Source organism: Eucyclogobius newberryi, unplaced genomic scaffold (assembly GCF_026437365.1).
Source record: "Eucyclogobius newberryi isolate DKJ021-1_F unplaced genomic scaffold, fEucNew1.0.hap1 SCAF_20, whole genome shotgun sequence".
NCBI lineage: Eukaryota > Metazoa > Chordata > Actinopteri > Gobiiformes > Gobiidae > Eucyclogobius > Eucyclogobius newberryi.
In genome coordinates this window covers 16,774,900-16,785,449 of record NW_027315835.1, presented here as the reverse complement: position 1 = coordinate 16,785,449, position 10,550 = coordinate 16,774,900, and the positions used below count along the sequence as shown (strand labels likewise).

Below are 10,550 nucleotides of genomic sequence, written 5' to 3'. Positions count from 1 at the left end.
GGGACAAAAATCTGGTTTCCATGACAATCCACGACTATTAGAGGTTTCAAAGTTGAGATATGGGTTAAAATTGGTTACGTTTTGGCAAGTAAAAGTAATTATGTATGGGTTAGGTTTAGGTCAGAGGGAGGTCAGATCTGTCCCCATAGTTTATTGAAAAGCAGCGCGTGTGTAAGTATTTGTGCGTGTGTTTTAGTGCTCTGCTACACATACAGATATGTTGTAAACCTCAAATTGCCATGGTATAATGTAAACATGGCCAATTAAATAATTAGCAGAGTTCTATACTAGTTACCATTATCTGCAATAAAATGCCAATTAGATGCAGTTGTTGATAATGATGACGTGATTCCATGGACTGAGGATACCCCCTGGTGGTTACAGGAAATTAAAGTGCAAATGAGCCAAAGTTTGTGTATTTTGGGTAAGTTTGAGTTTCTGAGGACTCAGGAGGTGCAGTACTGGGAGAAGCGGTGACAGGGGCTCGATGACACAGCAGACACAGTGACATATCAAACCCAAGTGATAAAATAAGATTCATTCAGAGATCTTGGCTCTGACTGTTCTGTTCTGCTGTACTGCCATTCCTCAGACTCAAGAGCTATTATTTAGCTGTACTAGATATTCTGTAGGGACTGAGGCCTGCTGTTACTAATATATATTTATATATAGATAGAAAAACCTCTAGAGACACCAGAGGTTACATGGTACCCATTTAAATTAAATCATGATTATTATGTGGATATTTCTATTTACTATATTTGATTTTGAATACATGTTCTACAATTGAGTCTTTTTGAGGTTAGAAGCAGCAAAAAGTGAAGAAAATATATTTTAGGTGCATAACTGAAGCAAATGTCACTTCCTGCGCTCTAAACTGAGGTCATAGATTACTGTGCGATGCTTTGACGTGTGGTGCGATGCAAAAGAAGTTCACAATAGATATTTTTCAAATCTTTTTATTTCCAAAGACCTTACACATTTCCCTTGCCACCAGCAATGTTTGCTTTTATGTGGTGAATAAAAGCAAATCAGGTAGTCCTCTACATGCAAAGTTCATGTATTACAAAGAGAGACAAAATGTGTTTGTGATTACAAGGCAGAAGAAAGGGCAGCTTGTTGTGAGGTGAGGCAGTACAGGCAGCACAGTCCTGTCCCAGCTTAATAATACTTTATAAATGCTAATATATGAGTTTACATTCACATGGGAAATACTTTACACAGCTGTGTTTGGTCCCATTCAACCAGATAAAGAGACGGGCACTATTTATTTAGTACCAGAAATATTGACACAACATAAAACATCCTGCATTAAATGTAAAATAGAAAAATTGGAAGACACACATTGTATTATTTTATTTAATGTATATTACTGTAACTGTATGTCCAAGTCTCCCAAAAATCAAATAGTTTGTTACAAAATTAAAGATTAAATATCCACAACGCAGGATTCTTTTTCTACGCAGTGTAATACAAAGACAAAAGCATTCAAACTATGGTACACAACTATTGTTATATATATATATATGTATGTATATATAGATATATATATATATATATAAACAAAGAGCAGATGTTGTTAGAATATAAAATATTCATAATTGATGTAATTGCACATAATTAATTAAGGATTTGGGCAAAGTGACAATAAATGACTTTCATTAGTCAAATGAAAATGTCAATACAATTGTACATATTTTTATACAAAAAAAGAGAGGAAATACTTAAAATTGTAATAATATAGACATAAAAATACAAAACATCTTAAAAAAGGTTCTTGCTCTTCTTTAGGTTCTTTTGTTTCCAGTTTGGCAGGGCGTTGAACTCCACTCGACTCATTCCCAACAGTGTCTGAAAAGTAACAGTGAACCTCAGTGACCAAAGAAGCCGTCATAAAGACTTGAATTATACAGATTTGAATTTAATACCTTAAAGTCCTCGTCGGACAGATAAAGCTCCAAGCGCAGGGGGTCCACTCCCTCGGGTAAAGGCTTCCTGGTCAGCTCCTCAATGGAGAACTGCTCTTTACTCAGCTTCGCCAGCGCCTCTTTGACCAGGATCACTTTGTTCTTATGGCTCTGATTCTGGACAAACACATCAGCTGAATGTATTAAAAGTCTAAACCTTAGACAGATGCAGATGCTGAAAGGAAAACAGATGACAAGATGAACAGAATGTATTAAAATGAATGTCACCTTTGAAGAGATATTCTCATCCTTCTCCCAATATGGGAAAATACTTGTGAACGTGAGGGGCTCACATCCTGCAAGGACGAGGTAGGCCTGAGGGGGGCGCCGGGGATTCTTCTCTGAAAACCAGCATCAATCTCAAGTTAACTACTGGAGCTTTTAATTTCTTTTGAAATACAGTTTTTACTTCAGTTTATCAATGAAGCTGGTGATTGTAGTACCCTACGCCTCATGTCTGACCTTTGCAGTACTGCAGCACAGTCTCCATGGCGCACTTCCTCTCGTGGTCCCAGCGGATTTTGGCAGAGCCTGTGCACTCGGTGTCATCCGGCTGCCAGCCCTGCCACAGATACACCTCCATACGATTGTCCAACAGGAACAGGGCTGGAGACCAACGGACAGCGCAGGGTAAGAGGTGGTTTCCACATCGTTGAAATAAATCATAAAAACACGAGAGAGCTTTTGTCTAACCCTAACTGTCTGTCAAAGTTTGAACGTGTTGCAACATTCCTCTGCTTGATCTAAGTCAGGGAGGGCGCTTCATGCATATTTCTGTGTGTAAGAGGTGGTTTGGCAGGTTCAGGGGATCTAAAACTGGCTCTACAACCCCTTCTGGTAGAGGAGGGTGCTATGAGAGGGCAACAATGTAAGCTTCTACCCCCAAGCCATCTGAGCAGACTTGGAGAAATGCCCAGAGCACGTACAACATGTTCAGCACATGGGACATGAGCACAGTCCAGCACGAGGGGGTGATGGCCGCTCCTCGGCTGTTGGACGATGCAGGTCCCGCCCCCGCTTCACGGAGACGTATCCAACCAGAGGGAACAGTTATTTTGGAGATTCTAGCATCATATTGTTAATGTTATGACTATAATATTGTTTTATTCACACTGTATTGTTGGGCTTTCGCTTTGTAAATTGACAACTTTTGCATTTGGATTTTGTAAACAGTTTTGTAGTTGGGATAAGGTCATTGTATTGTGTCGCTTTTGAAAACATTTTACTTGTAAGAAACGACACCAAAAACGTATTAGTGACGAGTGAGACAAACATATGACTGCTGTGTTTCTTGTACGTCAGATAATCTCTACTTAACCTTTTGTTCTGACATTTGAGGTCTGTATAATGACCTGTACCTGGCTGTTGTGCGGAGTACAGGTTTTCCTGGAGAAAAGGCATGGCCATCACTCCCTCTGAGACCCGGGCAGGGTACAGCACCTCTTTACCCTCAAACGCCCCAGAGCTGGCACTGAGCCGAAACAGACGCGGCGTGTAGTTGTACTTCCCTGGATCTGAAGGGGAAAAAAACAACATTATCTCATATTCAGACATTAATTATAAGGATTTTCACATAGACTTCAATGTACCTTGGAGCATACAGTCGTAGGCCTTCTGGTCTTTTGACCCAAGAGCTTTCCAAAACTCAGCAGCTTCACTTCCTTCATTCACCTCTTCCACATTTAAACTGCTCACTCCTAATTCTGTAGGTTTTCTATGGATAAAAACAAAGAAATGTATTAAGAAATGAAATCCAGTTAACTTGGAAAGTACAGTACAAGCAAGGATTTACTGTATGAGAGTTATGAAAGCAAAATGCAGGGGTCATTGCAAGTATTTAGGTCATTGTTTTCAAAGTGATAGATCTAGTCTTAAATATTTGTGCAAAATAAATATAGTAAATGTTAATGTTCTTGCATGTAGTTTAAAGCTAGTTCAGGAGACTTTGTTGTAATTGTTATTCGATTTTTCCCCACTTATCCTCACTTCTGCATCAGCTTGTCCACGGCCCGTTTGGCCACCAGCCTGGCACAGCTATGCGCCTTACAGCCGTGCCACAGGAAGAGTTTGTCCTTCTGTGCGCTGAGCAGGACCAGGCTGGCTCTGGACCGGAGGCTGGACGGCTGACACTTGACCTCCAGCAGAGACGCCTCCGCCTCTGCCTCCCCGCGCACGCAGAACAACCGCCATCCCTCTGGACACATGGGGAGATGAGGTTAACATGTAAATCACGGTGAAGGATTGACTGTTAAGTTATTACATTACAGTCTCACCTGTCCCGGCTGTGTCTCTGCTTCCTTTGTGGATGATCAAACCTCCCTGGAACAGCTGAAGGAAGCAAGGCGGCTCCTTCCCCTGACTCACCAGCATCTACAGACAAGAAATCATTTACCTGAATGAGTCCTCATATGATATAATACATGTAGGGGTATCTATTATCATTCAAAAGAAAAAAGTTTAACATTTGGCAAATTGGTAATTAATTCAAAATCGTGTTTCTGAATTAATCTAAAAAAATCTTGTTTTACAAATCGACTAATGATCATTCAATTAGTGGTTTAGAACGTCTGTGAATATAAGATTTGTACTAAATTTGACCAGATAAAGCTGAAGTGAAGCCGAGTGTTTTCCACAAAAGCAAATGTAATTCTTTATTTTTTTTTATTTTAAAACAACATACATAGAAAACAAAGCAAGGCACAAAGATATATCAGAAAAAATATTTAACATAGATCTCATGTAGTCCGGAGTAAATGTCTTAATTGGTCCAAAGTGTGTCAAATAAGTACATTTTCAGATTTAGTCAAAATGTAATGTAAATTTTTTGAACGTCAATTATGATATAAATCCAGTCCTTGCTTGTTAGTTGAGTTTTTGCCATCTATTTCTTTGTAATGGCCTTTTTCCCTGTGCCAGAAGTATGTTGCAGAGATATCTATTCACAGTGTCCATGGCAGGAGTTTTGAGGCCCAGACACATAGTTCTAAAGTGATTTTCATGTCATAAAACCTCTTTTTCAGCTCATGGCATGTCCTGGAGCTTATGTATGCACCAATTAATGATGATTAGATTAACAGATTAGTTAAGGATAATTTAAATACTTGATTTGATGTGATTCATTCAGTTTTGGAGCCTTATTTTATCATTATACAATGGAAAAAAATGCATTGTAATTCCCCTTCAAAAAATCAAAACCAAACTCACCTGTGCCCCCCTGTGGCTCCCCAGCTCCACAGTCATTAGCGCTGAGGTCCCTTTCTCGTTAGCGCTGGAGTTTCGCCCCTGCCAGAAGAAGCAGGCTGTCCTCTCTCTGCCGGGCGTCCCAGCGCTCAGCTCCCCGGGCTTCTGCCGCTTCCCCACTGCCACAAAACAACAACATAAAACAGCTCTTATCCAATATCCTGTGATAGTTCCTTCTTAACACTCCAGCTGGGCGCAGTTATGGAGGACATGAGACCCACCGAGTGTCGTGATCGAGTACTTCCAGCGAATGATGTAAGCGTCCTCCTCGTGTAACTGTCCCAAACTGTCTTCGGGTAGTTCCTCCTCGCAGTGCTCTTTGATGTGCCAGGCTTCCACAGCGACAGTGGCCAGCTCGGCCTGTCTCCCGTCCTCTGTCCTCACGATGCCATGTCCCCTGTGGACGTCCACTCCCTCCAGGACAGTCTTCACCGGGTCCGGCTCGTTGTCCAGCAACGCTTTACCGTCGCAAGGCTGCAGCTCGGTGTCGAATGTGGGGCGGGTGATGGAGTGGACCGGGCTCTAAAAGGCAAATATAGAATTATCTTCAAGTACATTTTTTATCATAACAATTACATAATGGTGTAAAAACTTAAAGCAAAGACACTTGCCAAGCTACAGTGACTTAAAAATGAATCACCTAACATAACTAATAAATGACATGATTGACTTAAAAGAGTCTCCAGAAAACGACATTCAGTTTTTATGTCAATCCAACAGAAGTGTGCTAAAATATGTCTTTAAACAGTTACTTATGGTTTAATTATCAGACAAATCTGAAATGTCTGAGCATTTTATTTTAAAAAGTACATCACCTTATTCCCTTAGCATTTATTGCTCTATAAGATACAACATCCACATTACCTACATTTTGCCTACCTCTACTTTAAAGATGTATTTCAAATGTTATCAGGGATAACATTATGACAGATGAGTAAAAAACACTCTATTTACAGTGGAATTAAGTGAATATGTCATCTTCAAACCCTAAAAAGCAACAAAACAATTCAAAAAGATTTGAAATTTAAAATATTGTACGTAGCAGGCAAAGAAATGGATGAGAGCATTTCCAAAACTAAAATGATTGTTATACTCCAGTAAGACCTCTAACAAAATAAACAGAATAAAAACGTGAATCCGGTTTCTAAACCCAATAAACTGGACTGTTCACTTTTACCTGAAAGCCGTCAAAATACCAAAACCTGTTGAACCAATATCTTTTGTTAAAACGTTTACCTTAATTTCTTCTGTTAATGCACTTTCCTCTTTTCTCTTTTCTGCCCAGTCCAGGAACTTCTCTCTGAACAGGGCCGTCTCATTGTGTTCTGAGAGACGTCCAAAAAGTGCCCAGCTTGGACGAGCTTCCCCTTTCCTGATAATAAAAAAAGAGGAAGAATATATAAAAAATAAATATATTTGTAAAAATTAAATTTCTAAATAATTAATTTAGAAAATAAATAACAATAATAATTAATACATGGTATCATAAATAAACAAAATAAAAATAAATAGAAAGAAATATATGGCCTACTAAAACGCATTAAAATAATGGTGTTGTTTTCGGTTTATTTTATTTTTATGTATCAATGTTACTTAATTCGTTTGTTTTTTAATTTATTGTTTTTGTTTTTTTGTGTTTGCTGTCATTTTGTGTTTTAGTTTTAGCAACTATTGTTATGTTGTTGTTGTAAAAAAAAAAAAAATGTATTCAAAAAATAAGAAATTCTAAAAAAATCACTCTCTATACTTAAAATACATCAAACCAAAACGTCCAAATCATAATAAACCTTTTAATTATGAATCTTTGTCATGGTGTAATACAGTGTAATAGCCTGGCGCAATCACTAGAGGCCGCAATAACACAAGATATCGGTCCTATACAAGAAGCAGCACGTTTCTCGGATGCCAACCGCCATAAACAACAACAACAACAACAACAACAACAACAACAACAACAACAACAACAACAACAACTCACTGTGGCACATCCATATTTGTGCATGAAGCGTCCAGGGGGTTCACTCTGCAGCTGGTGTAGTCGTAGCTGCCACTGTACAGCTGTTTACCCAACTTCACAGCCACTTTCCTGTCACCTAAGGACACGTCTTTCCCATGCCAGACGTACACCTCACCCCCAAAATCAAAGACCAACACCTGTTTGGAAGAAATAATGAAAGGCTTTCAGATGGATGACTGTTTTCCATGAGCCATAAAAGAATATTTTCATTTTGGGGAGGATTCAGTGCAAAGAAAATGTAAAACAAGATCAAAACTGCTGTTAAATATGAAGGCTTGAATACATAATAGCTTTGTGATGTAAAGTGAATTTATGTTTGGATACTGAACTTTTTTCTTTTATTTTGTGAGATTCAGAATACTTTTCTAAAATTAAAAAGGAATGAATCATGGTATATTATCGTGTCATTTAAGCTTCAAATTGTACATTGTTAGTGAGAAAAATTATGTTATTCTTCTCAAATCAGTGATAAATAAATGTATAACAAACTGAAAATCCCCAAAAAACAAAGCTTTTTTAATTCACGTTTTTAACATTAATATGAATTTAAAGTATACAGTGCTTGGATTAGACCATTAATCATAACATATTACAAAATACATTTTATTGCAAGTATTCAGTCTTTTGTAACTAAATACATTTTACTGATCTACTGTACCCTCACCCAAAAAGAACAAAACACTTTTAGTAGAATTATTTACCCATTTACACATGTTTATTGCCATGGAAAGAGCAAATTACAATTACATTCGAATGTTTTTCAGTTTGCGTATAATCTGGGCTTTACTATTCATCATATTCATCACATGCTTGACTGTCCACAGTGTTGTAGATTTGTCACAGCCCAGCTCTTTCTTTGCGTTACCTCTTTAGAGTCGAGTAAAGACACACTGGGGATGGAGGCCCAGGCGTCTTCATGTGGCACCAGCTTGTCCCCCTGAAGTCTGTACACGCCGTTCGAATCCAGCACGCCACTCTCGTACAGCTCGTCCTCCTCCGGCTCTCCTGCTCCTGAGGCACAAACAGTACACGGTGAGTATTTGGGACACCGCGTAATACTGTTAATGTTGTGAACGTACCTCTGTATTTTTCCTTTCCCCCCAGTAAAGTCCAGAACTCTTTGGCCGACCTGCCCTCGGTGTTGATGCCCTCTTCCAGCAGCGTCACTTGGGGAGCTTTACACCCGAGGTCCCTTTTGGCTTGAACGAATGACGCCATCTCTGAGGCCTGGTCAAAAAGGACATTTATCACTGTTATTAGCACAACAGGGTCAATAATAGGGTTCATTCTGGGGATACTATTTCCTCTTTTCATTTAAATATTGCCAATAACACCAACATGAAGCAAAGTTTGTGTTATTTTGACTTATTTGACAGACACTTTGCAAATTAGACATGGCTACGATGTGATATCAGCATTAATTACCATGAGAAGATGATGGTGTTGTCATCATATTAACATTTCTAACTCAAGTTCATTACTAAGGACAAATCTTGATCCTTATTCTTATAAACAAACACAGCAAAACCAGAGATTGTCAGGCAAAAAAGAACAACTCAAACACAAATCCAGACAATAAGTAAATTTGTCCATGTTCACGTTCAATGTAATGTTTTTCCAGTTATTGATAGTCGGCTCAGTCCTCGTCACCCACTTCTTTGTTATTGCCTTTCTCTGCAGCCAAAAGAGCATTCCGCAGGTATCCATTCATCATCTCCATCGCTGGAGTCTTACATCCGAGGTCCGTTGTTTTAAAGTCCGATGGAATATTGTGTCGAGAGATAGAACGAGATACATTTTTTCACACAGAATTCTCTCAAAACGTGTGGTTTTGTGTTCTAAATTTCTGATTTATTTCTAGTATATTTTGTAGAATGATTGTTGAGAGTATATTAACAGTTACAGTGGTCATTGCTTTGTTTAAATTATGTCTTCTATAAACTTCTATAAATATCTATAAAAGTCCTGTTTCTCAAAGCCAAAGGATTCTTTCAACATATGAAAGAGTCCATGCAATTTCCTTGACAATCTGGTAAAAAGCGTTATGCTTTTTGTTATCCAGACCAGACACCACAATTATAATAAAAACGTTCTTTAATATCACCATGTGGTCTACAGTAGTTCTGATATGATCAATACCATGGCAAGAACCAAGATGAAGTATTGATACTGACTCAAATGAGTATCTACTGTCAATATTAGTTATGTATAAGTATGAATTACTATCCGGGCATCAATTCTTGTGACAACCCAAGAGGATAATCTGTTGTACATTTCCCAGATAAACAATAAAAATAAAATGTGCCTAAAAAAGGTCAAATTCAGCCAAATGGCACTTTCCAATAGGATTTAAAATGTCTGCGCTGCAATATGTTCATTGACAACTTTTAAGAATAGAAATGTTTATATTATTACCTTTGCTTTTTCAATGACATTGGCAAATTCCCCGCTCCACATGAAGCAGTGTTTTGGAGTGATCAGCAGGAAGCAGTCGCCGCTGTTCAGAGAGAGGGACGTGGGTTCCACCAGGCGCACCTGGACATGCCTCCGACCTGGACACACGGCCACACCCATAAACAGAACTGACCCCTGTGCGTTCAAATAGACCGTTTTCTTTTTCTTCACACCTTTGATTCGAATGAGCATGAGTTTGTTGAAAGGCAGAGCGCTGTTATTGGTTACCACTTCTGTAGATTTAACGCTGCGCAGGCTGACTTTACGGAAGTTCTCTTTACTGGCGAGACCGGCCAGGGCGACGTCAGACAGGTTGGAGTGCTTTGCCACTGCAATGAAAGTAAATGTGTCATCACACTCTAATATATATATACTTAAGGGACAAATAAAGACACTCTTTCACACGCGTCACATCGAAATACAGTTCTATTTTAAAGGTTACAGAGAGGAAGGAAACTAAGAGGCTCATATCATTAAAATAGAATATATTTAGTAACTTCCGTCCCGATTCCCTGTATGATCTAGTGCTAACCCATACAATGTGGTTGCCAGGTAAAAGTTGTGGAATTACATCTACCTATGTCTCACCTGCTGCTAATGTCCAACCAGGAAGTAACATTATAAGCATAACAAAAACTGTAAAAAAATGTTGTAAAATCACATGTTCACTACATTTTAGTGAAATGTGTGATCTAATTTGTCATGTGCAAATTATGTTTTCAAATGAATAAACAAAGGTATATATATGTATTAAATATTTATTCCTTTTTAATTATGGGAAAATATATAATTTTTCATGATGGGTAAACATGTCTTTACATTTTTGATGCTGAATTACTAACACCTTATGTATATGCTTGGATCTGAACTAC

General features: G+C 38.4%; 1 protein-coding gene across 1 annotated transcript in view; it reads right to left on the bottom strand.

Moving 5' to 3' along the window:
* Window positions 1–945: 945 nt before the first annotated feature.
* Window positions 946–10,550, bottom strand: part of svild (supervillin d) — a 37,285-nt gene continuing 27,680 nt past the window's right edge. The window contains exons 13-28 of the mRNA XM_072456718.1: window positions 9,852–10,007; window positions 9,640–9,776; window positions 8,304–8,451; window positions 8,090–8,235; window positions 7,186–7,361; window positions 6,444–6,579; window positions 5,429–5,729; window positions 5,172–5,326; window positions 4,241–4,337; window positions 3,954–4,161; window positions 3,557–3,681; window positions 3,326–3,481; window positions 2,430–2,573; window positions 2,196–2,308; window positions 1,929–2,084; window positions 946–1,851 (exon numbers count right to left, since the gene is read on the bottom strand). Of these exons, the coding sequence (XP_072312819.1) occupies window positions 1,765–1,851; window positions 1,929–2,084; window positions 2,196–2,308; window positions 2,430–2,573; window positions 3,326–3,481; window positions 3,557–3,681; window positions 3,954–4,161; window positions 4,241–4,337; window positions 5,172–5,326; window positions 5,429–5,729; window positions 6,444–6,579; window positions 7,186–7,361; window positions 8,090–8,235; window positions 8,304–8,451; window positions 9,640–9,776; window positions 9,852–10,007 (2,441 nt within the window). The 3' untranslated portion in view covers window positions 946–1,764. The remainder of the gene's footprint in view (window positions 1,852–1,928; window positions 2,085–2,195; window positions 2,309–2,429; window positions 2,574–3,325; window positions 3,482–3,556; window positions 3,682–3,953; window positions 4,162–4,240; window positions 4,338–5,171; window positions 5,327–5,428; window positions 5,730–6,443; window positions 6,580–7,185; window positions 7,362–8,089; window positions 8,236–8,303; window positions 8,452–9,639; window positions 9,777–9,851; window positions 10,008–10,550) is intronic.